The sequence below is a fragment of the Molossus molossus genome, unplaced genomic scaffold (genome assembly GCF_014108415.1).
Source record: "Molossus molossus isolate mMolMol1 unplaced genomic scaffold, mMolMol1.p scaffold_m16_p_2, whole genome shotgun sequence".
In the NCBI taxonomy this organism is placed as follows: domain Eukaryota; kingdom Metazoa; phylum Chordata; class Mammalia; order Chiroptera; family Molossidae; genus Molossus; species Molossus molossus.
In genome coordinates this window covers 129,950,485-129,966,266 of record NW_023425355.1, presented here as the reverse complement: position 1 = coordinate 129,966,266, position 15,782 = coordinate 129,950,485, and the positions used below count along the sequence as shown (strand labels likewise).

Below are 15,782 nucleotides of genomic sequence, written 5' to 3'. Positions count from 1 at the left end.
TCCGTGGCCCAGGACCCCAGCTCCCGCTGCGACACAGCTGGGGAGCAGAAATGCCCGTAGAAAGCGCCACCGCGGTATTCGTAAGTCTTCGTAGGAAACCAGGATCCCTGTGAGGATCGGATTCAAACCGGGGGCCTGTTCGAGGTAAACGGGAGTGCAGATAAAGCCAGGAAATGCTAGGGTCGCCGGAGCCCACCCCTGGCTTCTGGGGGTCCCCCCCCTACGTCCCCTCAGCGCCTGCACAGAACATTCACACTTCCTTTTGTTAAACATATATTTTTTTTTATTTTGAGCGTGACACTTCTCCACTAGATAGCAAGGAAAAGTGATAACAATTACACATTACACAAAAGTACTGTACCATTGCCTTTATCTTGAAGGTTTCGGAAGCCTCTACAGTTAATAAGTTAAATAAAGGGCTTGAGTACATAAATATTTGTCTAGGAACCCTACCGTATCTACAACACAGTAAGAATCTACAGAAGGACAAACTTTTACCATACCACGCTGAGTGCAATTGCGTTATAACATTTCAAATATACAAAGCTCTGTTCTTTTTTTTTTTTTTAATAACAATGGTATGTACAGAATCAATAATCACAGTTGGTGACTTCAACAGTCCATATTCTAGCAGAGTATTTCCCTTTGGTTTGATATAAAAACCTTGGTTGGTGTATGATAAAGAAGAGAACAAGAACAAGACGCCCCTTTCCATTAAGTGCACTGTTAGCTATCTTACAGATTCGCATTCGCTTCCCTGGCCCTGGCTTCACGCCGGGGCCCACGCTGGGGAGATCAACTTAGAGCGCCAAAATGCTACTTAAAAAAAAAAAAAAAAGCTAAGTGGGATGTCAGGAGGAAGAGTGGTTGGGCTTTGAAAATTTTTAACTTCAATATCAGGCGTCTTGGGGAGAAAACCTCCCCGATATTTGCAGTAAAATAAGAACGGGAGAGAGTGGACGTTGCAGTTGGAGCGAGGCTGGCAAGAGCGGGGGTGGGGTGGGGGCTGGGACAGGGGCGGGCGGGCAGCCAGCGAGGAGGTGCCGCATCCGGCAGCGCCCGGGGCTGCCTTGCCCGCGTCCAGGCTGCTGCGACAGCGGCTGCGCTCTCTCAGTGGCCTCTCGGGAGTGTGCTGGTCCTCTGTTTCCATTTGGTCTTGAGTGGTGCTGAGTGAGGTGACCTTTAGGGGCGCGCCCGGGGCGCGGGGGTGCACGGCGGCCTTTAGCACACCTCCTTGCCCGTGCTGGTGCCCGGCAGGATGTTGAGCTGCGTGAGCTGCGCCGCGTGCTCCTTGGCCTTGAGCCTCAGCGCGGCTATGCTGGAGGCGCGTCTGTCTGCGGCCGCGGTGGCCGGGTCAGCCAGCGCGCCCGACGCCACCGCGCCCTCCACCGCCGGAGTGGGCTGTCTCAGGAGCGCCGCTGCGGTCGACGCGCTGGTCAGGGGGGCCATGGTGGAAAAGAGCCTGCGGGGAGAGCAAACAGCGCGGTCACGGCCTCGGGAGCGGAGGGCGGCGCCTCCCACGACGTTCCCCGACGCCTCCGACCTGGGGAGCAGAGGGGCGCCGCGCAGGGGTGCGGATCGCGGGCCCCGGGTGGGCCGCGGGCGGGGAGCAGGTGGGGGCGCGGGCGGGAAGCGGGGCGCTGCGACAAGGCTTTACTAGAGCAGGGAACCGACGGAGAAGGGGAAAAAAGGGGGGGCCAGAGATTCCTGGAGGGACCAAAGCCTGGCGGCCCTAAACCCCACCAGTGCCCAATTACACGGATTCTGTGGTTTTGCTTAAGTAGGGGGTGTGTTGCCAGAACAGGAGCTCCAATTGCCTGCAATACTATTTGCCAGGAGACAGAAGAGGAGAGACCAAGAAAAAGGAGGAGAGAGTAGGGGAGAAAAAAAAAGAGAGAGAGAGAGAAAAGAAGGAAGGATAAAACTGATCAAGACCTGCGCTGCAGACTTGGGTACTCTCTCTAGGGCACCTTCTCGGCCCGGGACTTCTTTGGCCCTGGAAAATCTGGACCCGCTTGCCGACCTTTGGAGGACAGGGCCACCCTCCTGTGCCAGGCTGAGCTGCCAGTGCCCAACTAGTGACCGCGAGGTCGGGGTGGAGGTGCCCGCCTGTTGATTGCCTATTGACAGAAGGCTATAGCCCAACGGAGGACCCTGCATCCTGGCGCAGCGACACCCTTTCCCCGCTGCCACCTCCAAGCGGTGCACCACGACACCCAAGCCTGGAACCCAACTCCTTGCCACCACCTCCGGGCAGCACCGGGATTGCTCTGCACACTGCCTCCACCCCTTTCTCATAGCACCACAGCATCTTGGTTCTGCAGCTGAGGCAGGAGCAATACCACCTCCTCTCTCGCCCCCACTCCATGCTTCTCCCCAGGGCTCTGGTTCCCAGTCCCAGTAGGGCCAATGAGGGGTTTCCAAGATTAGAGTCCACTAGGGCTGGAGGAGAGCCTCCTGCCTCTCAAGCCCTAATGCCATGCCGAGTGCACCCCTTTTTTTTAGCTCTCTGAACCTCTCAGCCTGGTACCCCAGCCACAGTTTGAGGGCTATATAACAAGTCACTTGTTGTCAGAAGGGACAAGGGTGGGGAGCGGGGGCAAGGGACACAGGACTTACATTTTTCCCATAAAGAAATAAAGTGTAGCCTGGAGGGGGTGTAACGTGCCCTGGTTCCACTAGGTAAACTGAGTCACTGCACTTCAATGCACTCCCTATTTGTTTTATTGGTTTGTTGCAAGAAACTAATTTTACTTAGTCTTTTTTGAAAAATTTCTTTAGGATGATTTTTGTTTCGTGGCTGCACAGTTGGATGAATCTATTATTTCTTTGTTCTCCCAAAGAGAGATCGTTGAAGCTGTATTCTGTTTTACTCTCGCTGCACTTTCCAACTTAATACATCCCTCCATTGTCTCTGTCTGTGTGACTATACAGACTTTTAATTTCATCAGCTGATGTTCATTTAAAGAGCAGGAGTTATAGCATATGATGAATTGTTTCTTTTATTTCGTTGTCTTGTGCCCCATGGGGGTCAAGGATTGCACATATGGGGGTATGGTTGGCAGCGGGTCATTTGACTGACTAGGAAGGTAAGAGTCTGGGGAAGAAGAAATAATTCTTTGCATCCAGGGGCTCCAATGGCTCCAGGACTCCCGTGGGTACCAGGGCTGTGTTCCTCTGACTACCAGGCTTTGGGACATGAGGAAGGATTTTTGCAAAACGTGCAGTCATCCTGGCCCTGTAGCCTACACCTGTACACTCTTACATACATACCACCTATTGCCTAGGCTGTTGCTGCCTTCAAATGGTACTCTTACAGCTTTCATTGAACACTCAAAATTGTCCCGGCTGTTGTTACTGTCACTGCCCTCCTCTTTGCCGCTCAGTCTCAAGTCATTCCCTTCAAGACCCACATTGTTTGAGGCAAAATTAGAGAGTATTTTCTTTGGCTAAATCTCTTCGGTTAGGCCAGAGAGAGAGAAAAGATTTGTCTAGCCCCTGCCTGTCCCGGGCCTCCTCCATGACCCCAGGTCGGTGTGTGTGTGTGTGTGTGTGTGTGTGTGTGTGTGTGTGTAGGAGGCAGACACAGACACCCCGAGAGACCGCGTGTTACCTGCCAAACGCAGGACTGATGAAGGCTGGGTGCCGGAACACAGCGGCTCCAAGGAAAGTGCTCAGGCCCAGCGGCGCCCCGCTGGGCGGCAGGCTGGCCGAGCCCGGAGGCGGAGGTAGGCTCGGGAAGGCGGCGGCGGCAGCGGCGGCAGCGGCGGTCCAGGCCGAGTCGAGCGCAGGGTGGTGCGGGGGGAAGGGGCTGGCATCCAGGTCGGGGCTGAGCGGGTGGGTGGCCGAGAGTGGCCCGGGGAAGGGCAGCCCGGGAGGATGGGTCTGCGCGCCCGCCTTCTCCCGCTTGCGCCACTTCGCCCGACGGTTCTGGAACCACACCTGCAAGGCGGAGAGAGCCGGGTTCAGGGCGGCTGGGGCCCTCCCTCCTTTCCACTGCAGCCTGCGCCCCCTCGCCCCTCTCCAGCCGCAGGTGGTTCATGGGCACCCCTGGGGCCAAACAGGGGGTGAAAAGGAGCCCAAAATTCAAGCCAGCGGGAAAGATGGGCCAAGGAAACGCTTTCCAGCGGGGATTTCAACAAGCCTAGTTCTTCCCAAGTTTAAGGAAAGTTGTTCGGTGTGATTAGAGGTGGGGGGAGCAAGGTTTAAATGTCTGCGCCGCCAGCGCTTGCTTGCTGTGTGTCCTTAGGCAGGTCACTGAAACCTCGCTTAACCTCAGTTTTCTAATCTGTAAAATGGGGGTAATAAAACTGTGTTCATAAGGCTGCTATGAGGAGTAAAATGAGACATGTAAAAGCTCATATCCAGAGAGGCGAAGCTCGTCTCAGTTTTTTTGCTGCACATCAGCTATTTTCGCCTACTTCAGGGTTACCCAAGAGCTGGAAAACCCCTGCTCTACACTGAAAAGGGAATCAAGGAGGTGGTTCATTCATTCTATCCAAAAATGTTTACTGAACACCCAGAGTACTAGCATGGGCTCTGGGGTTTGGGGAGAGCTGGAAGGGAAGAAATGCCCAGGGTAATTCCCAAACAATTACACATTTCGGGGTCTGTGCTCCATGTCATGGAATATGGGGCACCCGCCTGCCATCTGCAGGGGCTGTACACGGGCGGTTCTGCCCAGGCAGGCACCCACAGCCTGTGCCAGGTGTGCAGCAATACCTGGACCCGCGCAATCAGGGTGCAGGATACCTGTCCGCTTTCCACATCCTCGGAGCTAACAGGTCCTTTATTTCTTTTGGGGGGAATGTGATTTAAATAGGTTATTTAAATAAGACAGTTTTAGGCTTGGGGGTGGTTTTCAGTACAAGGTATCTTCCTAATTGTTAATAGAAAGCAGTTTTAGTAGAGACCTTTACCTGAAATGTGGCAGCTACCATAGTCTAAAAATAACTCCCAGGAGCCCGAAATTATTTTCATGTGACCTGCTCATCACACCCACAGCTGAGATATGTTCCTTCTCCCTTGAAGGCATTAACATTTTTAGGGCTGGGTTTGTGCCTGCACACAAGTCTAAAAATTAAGAATGAACTCCAGGCTATACAGAGTTACATTAAAATATAATGTAAATGATCCCAGAGGAATATGTTGTAAAAATGTTTTAAAGACATCCATGTCTTTCAAATATACACACCAGGGCTTGTGGTTACTAGCACTAGTATCTAAGCCTGGCTTGACTTCTAGACAGCCACCCAGGGCAGGACAAAATCCAGAATCCAAATCAGTAGATTATTCAATTTCTGCTGAAAAGGGGCCCAAGCCATAACATTCCACAGCCCTCAAATAATCTATCTGTGAATTGCAGAATTGCAGAAACGGTCTAGTGTGGAGATTCAGAAGCTTGAAAAGGTGAGACTAGATAGGACCAAGCTGGGTGGGCAGCTTTTGTGTATCCAAATCTGTCTAGACTGGAATATCCGCCACTCCTCGGGGCAGTGAAAGGAGTCGGGGCAGCGGGATAGAATGCCCTCAAAGAACGTGGAAACCTTTCACAGACGGATCGTCTCTCCCGGCTCAACTGCAATTATCAAGATGTCCCCTTGCAATTCCTCATTATTGAATTAATACCTCTGAGGCCCCCCTAAAGGTAAACGAAAGGACTCTAATAATTCATATTCACTTAATTACATCTTCTCTAGTGAATAGGGAGCGAGGAGAAGGGGAGGGGGGTGCTCTCTTTCTTTTTAAAAGTTATTTAACTTTCCCACGACTCGTTCCCCTGAGCTGAAAATACGGAGTTGCTGTCACATCTCTGTTTGACAATGGAGAAATGTGTCAACAGAAAGGAGGGGACAGGCCTCATCATTAGCCCTCTAATGCAAGAAGCTGTTGTGTATTAAATGAGCCATATGGAATTTATTGTGCTTTATCAGCGCTTGATTTTGACTGTAAAGTGATTCACTCAGCTCCTAGCTCAGGGACATCTGTTTTCTGTTGGCCATCGGGCTGCCTAGTGTTGATCGTCTCTTTGGTTATGAGGCCTGGGTTCGGAAATGCACTCTGGTATGGGGCTGCAAACACCTTTAATAGCATTGCACTCACTCCCTATTAGATCAATGTGGGCTCATTGCTATAAAAAATGGGAAATCAAATAGCATTAGCCAGCTCCTTGTGTGGGCGGAGGGGAAATCAAACAGCATTTTGCCTTCAAATGGCCCTGTTTGTTCTAGCACTAAGTGGGCTTTTATGAAGCCCGATCGGAGACTTAATCGCAGCCAAATACCTGCTTGGAGCTGAGCGGATTTGTCTAACAACCAAATCCATGCTCCATCCCATTATTTCAATCAGGAGAAGTCAGTCCAAGGATTGGTGCCTACAGGGATTGTGGATTGGGGGTTGGGGGACTGAACTTCAGTCTCAGGGACCCTGAAATCCCTTTTCCGATCCCAGACCCCTTCTTCAAAGCTCCCAAACCCAGAAACCTTCCCCTCCACCCTCCCAGGGGGTCTTCATATTTTAAAATATGTTGGTGTGTGAATGTTTGGGTCTGTTTTTCTGACCCCACTTCTTTTCATTTAATAAAGGAGGTCTCCACTCCCTCCAACCCAAATCCATCAACTCATCCCTCTCCCACTCTCCCCCCAGCCCTTCCCCCAACTTCCTCTTTCTCTTGGGAGCAGCTCACCTGGACTCGGGCCTCAGTCAAGTCCAGCCTCATGGCCAGTTCCTCCCTATAAGAAAGCAACACACAGACAGGAGGTCACTGTAAACTCCAGCACCCCCTCTCAGCCTCCTTCCCCTGCTAGCAGGCCTCCCCCAGTAGGGCCTCCCCTGGCTGCTTGCCCTCACCCCCAAACACGTGGGCATCACCATCCCTTCAACACCGGAGTGCCTACTGTTTGACTGAAAACAAAAACACAACACATTGCCAGATATGGGATATTATATATTATATCCCATTCTATTCAAGAGTGACAGGTGGCTTCTTGAGTCTGTAAGTCTACAACACTGGGCACTCGGATTCTCTGTCACTCTCTCTTAAGCCAGAGTTAGACAAGAAACACACACACACACACACACACACACACACACACACTGCTTATATCCTGTTTTGTCCTAATAGTAAATGGGAGAACTCAGCCCTCAATTTTTAAAAATGTTTATGCCCTCTTTAAATTTTTTTCTCTTCCCCCTTTTCTCTCCCCCCCCACCTCTCTGCCTTTCTCTCCATCTCTCTCTCCCCCCCTTCCTCCCTCCCTCACCCCCTTAGGTCATACTCCCCATTACCCTCTGGAGATATGTTAAGCTCGTTAAGAGTTCAGTGGGGTAATTTTTCGATTAAACAAAATTCTGCGCACCTCCTGACTCCAGTGCCCACTACAAACCCTGCCCATCTCAGGGGAAGTCAATTTAACTGAAACCCTACCCCGTCATTGCAGTTATTACTGCGACAATTAAGGCAAATAGGAAACCATTAAGATGCTGTAAAACGGCTTACGACCTGTTTGCCTAAAATATGAGCGCGCCGAGAATAATTGGCTCGCCACTAGCTAATACGAAAGAGCAGGGGCTGCCCCAGCCTGGGACCCGGGTTGCATTGGGGGCACGCCCCCAGTCCACAGCAGAAACCGGACCGTGAGAAAGCCGGCTCCCTACACGCTTTTGGCCGTCCCCTGCTTCAGTGAGCACCAGGCAAATGAAAACCACCCTCCTGGCTGGCACGGAGCAGGAGCCAAAGGGCTCTAACTAACCCCTGGGTCCAAAAGAGGTAGCGCTGGAGTGGTGATGAGGTTCTGCCCCTCTTCTCTGGCTTTGGTTCCCCCTGGAGAAGCTAAAAAAGGGCAGACCCAGATGCCAACGGACACCAAATCATTTTCTTTTGAAATACACGTGTGATAACTGCAAAAAGTCGGTCAGCGAGTTAGCTATTTGACAGGACACACTGATGTACAATTTTCTTTTCTTTTTAAGATGATAATGTAGGGCCTGGATGACAAAGGGGAGAGCCAAGTTTAGGTCAAGGGATGGCCAAATTTAGTGCCTCCGCCCAGCATCCAATCCGTTTCTTTTCCTGTTTCTGGTTAGGAGAGAGTTTGGCAATTAATTGCCAGAGCAACTGCACTTTAGAATTGGCTCGGGCCTCCTGAGCTCTAAGCAGCAATTTCTCCTTCGGTTCAAAGGGGCAGGCAGCTCTCCGATTCTAAAATGCACATTGAAAAGCTGCACACGTCTCCTGCGAAAAGAGCTGCCTAAGCTTAACAAGCCTGGCGCCAGGCAGACATCCATTTCTTTCTCCTTCCCCACTGGTAGAAGTTTGCCCTAACCCTGGCTCTTCGCCTGAGCTGAAACGTTGGCCTTAGGGTGGGAGAGGTAGGTCCCCAGCCGGGCTGGCGACCCAGGTCGGATGAAGAAATGGGGGCTAGGGGCCCAGTAATCTCACAGGTACATCTTTCCGAAACACACACAACTCGGGTGAGTTCCAAGGGGAGCGGAACCATGCGGAACACCCGGGTTGGCCACCCATCCAAACAGAAAAATTCCCCTAGCTGTTTCCGTCTACTGCTTGCCAGGCTCCCAGCAATGACTGCCCACTCCTGTAAACCCGCGTGCGTTAACGAACACCGGGTTAATGCGACGGGGTGGGGGTGGGGGGGAGACAAAAGAGATGCACAGATACCAAACACTGCCCAGTTCTGACTTCCTTCGGTTAGTTCAGGAGTCCTCAAACTACAGAACTTGGATCTTTTTAAAGGCCTTCTCCGCAGGCACGGGCTCCAGCTTTACTCGAACAGCGTAACTGATACCCACCAGGCTCCTGGGGCATCAGGCGGGGAGGGGGGATTGGCTAGCGCCCCAAAATAGCCCCTGCTTTGCTTTGGTCCAGAGGGCTGGCAGAGCTTCCCGAGCCTCGCCTGGAACCTGGCCCGGGGCCCTGCGTTCTGTGCGCTGGGGTGCTCGCCGCTCCAAGGTGGCGCGTTTCAGGAGCCCTTTGGAGAGGCCTTTTCTTTTTCTAACTAAAACTTGTACTTTGAACAAAAATTAAACTGGACAGACCTTGGGAAGAAAAGAAATCATCCCGGTCTGAATTTAAAGTCCGGAGTAGGGGTGGGGGAGCGGGAGTGGGTAGTTCCTGGCGAGCAGGGGTGGGTGCGTTGGGAGGGTGCGCCTGGGTTGAGTGCGGGAGCGAAGTCCTTGCCCCGAGCTCGGGGCCCCTGCCCGCCAGCCTCTCCTCTCTGGGGCCCACGTGCGCCCTCCAGCCTTTGCCGCCGGCCCACCCCGCGCGCCCGTACCTGGTGAAGACATCGGGGTAGTGCGTCTTCTGGAAGGCCCGCTCCAGCTCCTCCAGCTGGTAGCTGGTGAACGTGGTCCGGTAGCGCCGCTGTTTGCGCTTCAGCAGCCCCTCCTCCGAGTCGCTGCCCGCAGACAGGCACACGCTGTCCTCGCCGTCCTTGCCCTCAGCGTCCTCTGGGTGCAGCAGCAGCTCCTCCTTGGGCGACAGCTCCCCGCCCTCGGTGGCCACCGTGGCGGCAGCGGCGGCGGCTACCGCGCCGGTGGCGGCCACAGCGCAGCGTCGGGGCTCCTTGAGCAGCGCGCGGGCGTCGTCCTCCAGCAGCTCCTCTTCGTCGTCCTCCAGCAGCTCCTCTTCCTCGTCTTCGTCCTCTTCATCTTCCAGCAGCTCCTCCTCGTCCTCCTCGGCGCCCGTGCCACCTCCCGCCGCCGGGGCGCCACCGGGGCCGCCGGCTGCTCCGAGGCGCTCCTCCGGGCGCGCGGCGCCCCCCGGGCCGCCCAGCTCGTCCAGCGCGGGCGGTGGCGGCACGAAGGGCGCCCCGTTCTCACGGTACGACTTGCTGCGGCTGATGCTCACCTGCGGCGCCTGGCTGATCTTGAGCGTGTCCCAGGCCGCGGCAGCGGCGGCGGCCACGGCGGCCCCCGCGCCGTCCGGCCGCGCGGTTGGTGGCGGCGGCGGAGGAGCCTCCCCACGCGGACCCGCAGTGGCCGCCGCTGCCGCCGCTGCAGCCGCCGCCGCCGCCGCCGCCGCGGCGCCCTGGAGGAGGCGGCCCCCGCCGGGGCCGTACAGGCGCCGCAGCTTGGGCGGCAGGTGCAGCTCGGCCTCGAACGGGGCGCTGCTGCCCTTGGGGGAGCCTGCGGGCAAGGGAGAGCGGTCAGCGGGCCGGCCGGCCAGGCGTCCCGGGCAGAGCCGCTGCCGGGGCCAGCCCGTCACTGTTCCCTGGGCGCCTGGGCCCCGGCGTCCTACCTCACCTCGTGCCACCAGACTTCTACCCCTTCACCTCCTTCCCCACTTTTCTCGCCTTTTCTTGACATCTTTCTCTTTTTCCCTTTCTCGGTTCCTTTTTTCCCTTCTTCCCCCCCCCCCCCATCCCTCCCTTCTTTCCTTCCTCTCTCCTGCTCCTCCCTTTATTTCCTTCCTTGTATTTTTCTTCCCTTCTCTCACAGTTGCTCTCTTTCTTGCCTTATCTTAATCTTTTCCCCTTTCCCTCCTTTCTCTTTGTGCGTGTCTCCCCACCTCTCTCCTTCTTTCCTTCATCTTTTCCTTTCCCCTTCTCCTCTTTCTCACTTTTTTCCCCTTCCCATTTCAGGGCAGGGGGAATCTGAAAACATTCAACAACTTTTTAAAAAACGACTGTCCCCATGAAAACTTCTGCTGCTTTGCCACGCGAGCCCAGGCTGGCGAGAAGGGCGCTGGCCCGAGGGCGACCCCTGGGGGGGAGCGGCCCAGTGGCCCAGAGTTTGGGCCGCGCCCCAACAGCCAGCAGCCTGAGGAGGGCGGGGGCTCTAGCCCAGTAAGGCAAAGAAAAATCATCCTGGCGAAAACGAGCTTGGAAGGGCCTGGGTGGGGGTGGGGGGTGGGGGGGTGCAACAGGCACAGGCTGCTCCTTCCCTTCGAGGAAGTGCCTGGCACAGGTGCCACTGCAGGCTAAAAAAAGAAAAGGAAAAAGTCAGTTTTATTTTAAATGGCCCCTTCTCCGCCGACCGCTCCTGTCTTCCATGTGGCTCCGCGGCTGGACGACTGGTTTTGGGGTTTTAAAAGAAATAAACAATTATTTCCCTGTGACACCTCTGCAGCCAGCTCAAGGCGAAACTTAAGCGTAACAGGTTCGGAGCAAAACAACAGTTGTTAGGGAATTTTTAATTTTAGAAAAATAAAAAATAAAACCTTGTAAACATCTCAACTCTATTTTTAAAAGTAACATAGCAGAGAAAAATAGCATCCAGACGCTACACATTTCATACATTTCAAGTACAGTAAGTAGCATTTCGGGAATCCCAGGGAGATATTTTTGCAAAGGTTGGGTTTAAAAGGTGTAAGTAATGTACAATGTAAAAAAAAAAAAAGCATAACATCACCTTTAAATAAATATTCCAAAGAGGAAAGGCCAAGGCTCACTCTGCCTGGACACCCTCAGTCACAGATTTTGGGGTTCTTGTCTTCACCAAGTTGTTGTTACAAGGGTCCACCCAGTACCTGCTGTTTCTGACCTGTCGCACCTCTTCAGAGTATCCCCAAAGCCACCAAAGGGGGCACTTAAACGACCTAAAGACCAACACCAACAACCTAAGGGCCCCCGGAGCGAAGCTTGGCCTCTGCTTTTTCTGGAAGCAGACAGGGAGGAAGAGAGAGCCCCTGGCGAGATGTTTATCTCTCTTTGAGACACCAGGCCTCAGAGATGTTCCCTCTTTCCTCTGCCTCCATATTGACAACCCCAGGGCCCTGGACCCCGATCATCTAACATCCAAACCAGTGCCCAGAGCCCTCTGCAGGTACCTGGCGAGCACAGCCTTACCTTGCAAGGCCTTTTCCTGGTCGGCGCGGCTAGCCAGAGGGGCGGGCAAGCTCTGCGCAGCTCCCAGCAGCCGCATTTTGCACGGGCTCCTCCGGCCCAGGATGCTGTCGATGCAGTAGGAGGACAGCAAAGTTGGAGATTTACTTTTGCACTCGGGCCTCTCAGAGCAACCCTCCTCCTGGTACTGATTGCTCATGGCTGGGGCTTTTTTCCTGGGCGCAGAGAGCGGGCCGCTGCTTGCCTCTCCTGGCGGATGGGATGGATGGGTGTGTATTGGGGGCTAGGGGTAGATGGCTGGCTATAATGGATATTATTGCGATCTCTGTGCCCCTCTGCCTCCCTCGGTCGTTGGCTGCGGGCTCCTGCCCTGCCGGTGGCCAGAGCTCGCCCTCTCCGCGCTCAGGACAAGCAGTAACAAGTATAGTGAGCCGCGGGAGCCGAGCTCTGGAGTCTCTCTCCTCCACGTGCTGAGAGGCGCCCCCTGATTGGCTCTCGCCAGAGGCCGGGCTGCGCCGGTCTGTGGGCTGAGCGCAAAGCCCGGACTGGATTCCGGAAAGGTCTGCGGTGGGGGGGCGGGGGGAGCAATGGGCACTAACCCGAGTCAATTTCCTTTTTTGTTTTAAGCTAACAACTTTCTAAGTTCTCCATCCTCTTCTTGCAGCTCCTCCTTTAACTCTTTAGGGCTGGCCCGAAGCTCTAGCTTATTCGGATGTCAGACCTGTGGGTGCTCCTTGAGCGACGTGCGCCCCTTCCACCCAACCGAGGCCCTCGCTCCCTGGAAGCGAGGCCTTGAGGCTCGCGTTCAGACCGACTTGGCACTTTTCAAAACCATACTGCGCTCCCAGGACAGTGCCGTGAGCTCAGTGGCGCTCTGTCGTCGTCCTCTTTAGGCAGGGCGGACCTCCGAGGTGCCAGGGTGCCGGCCCCAAGCAAACATCTGCCCTTTGGGCGTTCAGTTTTCTCTTGTGTCTTCACCCTGAGCCGGGCCGTTGCTCTCTTCTTAGCAGCGTTCGCGAACCTCATCTCCGTCTTTAACTCTGGAAAAAGTCCTTTTAAATACAAAGCTCTGCCAAAGGCGCGAGGCCTTACCTACAGGACGCAAGGGGACAGGCAAGTGTCAGCTGCGAGGAGGGGCGGCTAGGGAAAGGTTTGGGAGTCTGGCCCTTCTCCTCGGACTCGTTTCTCTTCTCCCCCCAACAAGCTCGCCTCGTTAGTTAGGCCGACGGCCGAGACTGGGCGCTTTAAATCGCGCGCGGGGAGCGGAACCTGCGGGACACCCGAGCGCTCCAGGATGGGAGGGACCCAGGTTCGCTTCAACCAAATCTAAGCGCCTAAAATTCTGAATTCTCTTGGCCTGGGTCCCATAGGCAAAGATGAGAGAGTGAGCCCGAGGGAGAGCGCGTTTCTTCCCAAACAGCTTCCTGCGCGTCTTGCACTGAGAACCAAGACCCAACTCCGATTGAAGTTGGGCCAAGCCCGGACGAGGGGCTGGCGCGGACGTTCTCCTGGCCTGGGTACATGGCCCATGGGACGGCCAGGGGCCCCGACGCTGGCAGGGTGGGGTCCAGGACGGTTGTTGGGAGAGGGGCCAGGGAGGGGGGAATCCACGCCGGGTTTTCCTCTCTCAACCCCTCCAATGTGTCAAAGAGAAAAGCATTTTACAAAGGATTATACTTGAATCACTTTCAGACGGTATTTTAAAATACAAGGATGCATAACTGGGATTTTTTTTCAGCCATAAACATCTGCATAACTCTTGGATGCTGGTGGGTGGATGGCAGACAGAGCGGGCTGGCTTGGCAGGAGCATTCAAGACACTACTTGAGAGCGATGAAGCGTTGGGAACAGGCACATTGACAGTGTAAATACTAATGCAGATATTACTCCTACTATTACAGGCAAGCGGAAAAGGATGTCTCTCTCTCTCTGTCTCTGTCTCCCTCTGGTTTTTAGTTTGAGTCTCACCAGTTTATCCCATACTTGAATAATGGGGAAGGGGGACAGAGGAAAACCTCAACTATTTCTGACATTTGCTTTTCTTATTTAAGCCCGCTCTAATGTTCCAAGGCGCCTGGGATCTTCTGCCGTTCGTGCATTCTTCCTTTTCCATCCTCACCAACAGTTTGGTGTTTTTATATCGTCCCATTAAGCTTTAAACCATCCTTCTGCGCGCTGATTCCCTCCCCCTTCCCTCCCGGGCCCGGAGAGCCCACTCCGGCCGGCCTTGAGGGTCTCAGCACAGCCGAGAGGTGTAAAGATGCATCGGTCTCCCCGCAGCCTCCAGCCGAGGACCCTCGCGGGAGTCCCGCGGCTGGTCGCTATGAGAAAGACACAGGCACTTTTCCCTCGTTGGCGGGCCCGCGTCGGAAATCCACAAGACCCGGCTGTCGGGTGGCTCCGTGACTTCAGAGGCGGCTCCGCACACGCAAGGAGTGGGTTGAAAATGAGTCCAAAAAATATCCTATGGAATAAAAGAGAGACAAAAAATGCACAAATCATTTCTGAGAACCTAACGGGGGTTCAACTCTCCATCTCTCTCCTCCCCCTTCTGCAGCTGTTCTCCTTAAAAAAAAAAAAAAAGTTGGACTTTCTGCTGGGGTGTATTCTAATTTTAATCATCCGCTGTAAAAGGGGAGGTTAACATAGAATTTCTGATTCTGACTTAATGACCCCTGGAATTAAATCTAATTCTATTAATGGAATATAATGCGTTTCTTTGGGAAACATGTGTGAAAACACTAGCTTTGTTATTTTATTTTTGGTATTTTCTAATCAATCTTCCCAAGTGAGGACGCTATTGGGAAGGCACGTCATTCACTTCCGGGAGAAGGGCCTGACCCAGCTAACTTCACACTCAGCAGCCTTGAAATGGTCTTTATCACAATTCAATATTCAACTTCAAAATCTACAATTTACTCTAGCTATTCCCTAATGAGTAAAAAAAAAAGAGAGAGAAAAGTTTTCTAACGTACCCACAGGGAGACAGATCTGATCTGCTGGCATCTCCATAGTGTCTAATCAGAACATGGGTTTAAGATGCACGGGTGTTATCCTATATGTTATTTGAGAAAACAAATGATGCCCCTAATGTTTGAGAAAAATTTAACTGATCTGTTGAGTTAGGTAGACTTTTAAGAATTGGGCTATATACAATTATGTATAAAATAACTTTTAATTTAGCCAATTTGATATTTACTCTCAAAGCAAACTGACACTTCACTTTATTTTCATCTTACTCTGTTCACTTTCTTTTACCCACTAATCAAAAGTAATTTCATATTAGTGATGCTATTATTCACGTTTCTACTTGGTCCTTCACAACTCCTGGCTCCTCTAATCTTTGGGATTTGTAACTGTTGGTTTTCTTTTCCTGGGCTGCCTGGAAAACAATGGTTGGCAGTTCATCTGCTTTAAAAATCAATCACTAAAATAAAAATGACAATCACAGCTAGAAGTGAGGGTCAGGAGTGTTTAAAACTGTTGTTTAATGACAAAAAAATGAAGCTTGTCCCCAAGACTGGAAATAATCATTACCTAGAGGAGGCGAATGGAAGAAACCCCGTTCTTTACTGTTGTGAGAGCTAATTCTACATTGTTGTTTCAAAATTGTATTTGCAAGAAATGCTGGATAAGGGGGTGGCAGTTAGATGTTATTATACAGGAAAAAATGTTTGGAGGAGAGTTAACCTTGCACACTTTTCATTTGAGATGCTTTAATTTATTGTGCAATATACACATAGATAAATAAAGCTGTAATGGGCTTCCAGCCATACCGGATGGCTCAGGTCCCCTTAAATTATGCTCATCCTCTTCAAAACATATATTTAAACAATAGAAATAAACTTCATTGGAGTCTGGTGACCAATTTGGAAACCATTGGAAGGGAAGACAATAAGTCCTGATTACATGCAAGGATTCTCTGTGATGTGATATCCCCTTTGCCAAGTCATTTTGCTGTTTTATTTATTTAATTTCTTT

General features: G+C 52.7%; 1 protein-coding gene across 1 annotated transcript; it reads right to left on the bottom strand.

Annotated features, from left to right (window-relative positions):
- Window positions 1-260: 260 nt before the first annotated feature.
- Window positions 261-12,229, bottom strand: ARX (aristaless related homeobox). Its single transcript, XM_036271449.1, has 5 exons — window positions 11,805-12,229; window positions 9,291-10,143; window positions 6,686-6,731; window positions 3,614-3,942; window positions 261-1,462 (listed from the first exon to the last, which is right to left on the bottom strand). Exons 1-5 carry the CDS (start codon window positions 11,998-12,000, stop codon window positions 1,222-1,224), a joined length of 1,665 nt encoding a protein of 554 aa, XP_036127342.1. The 5' UTR covers window positions 12,001-12,229; the 3' UTR covers window positions 261-1,221.
- Window positions 12,230-15,782: the final 3,553 nt, after the last annotated feature.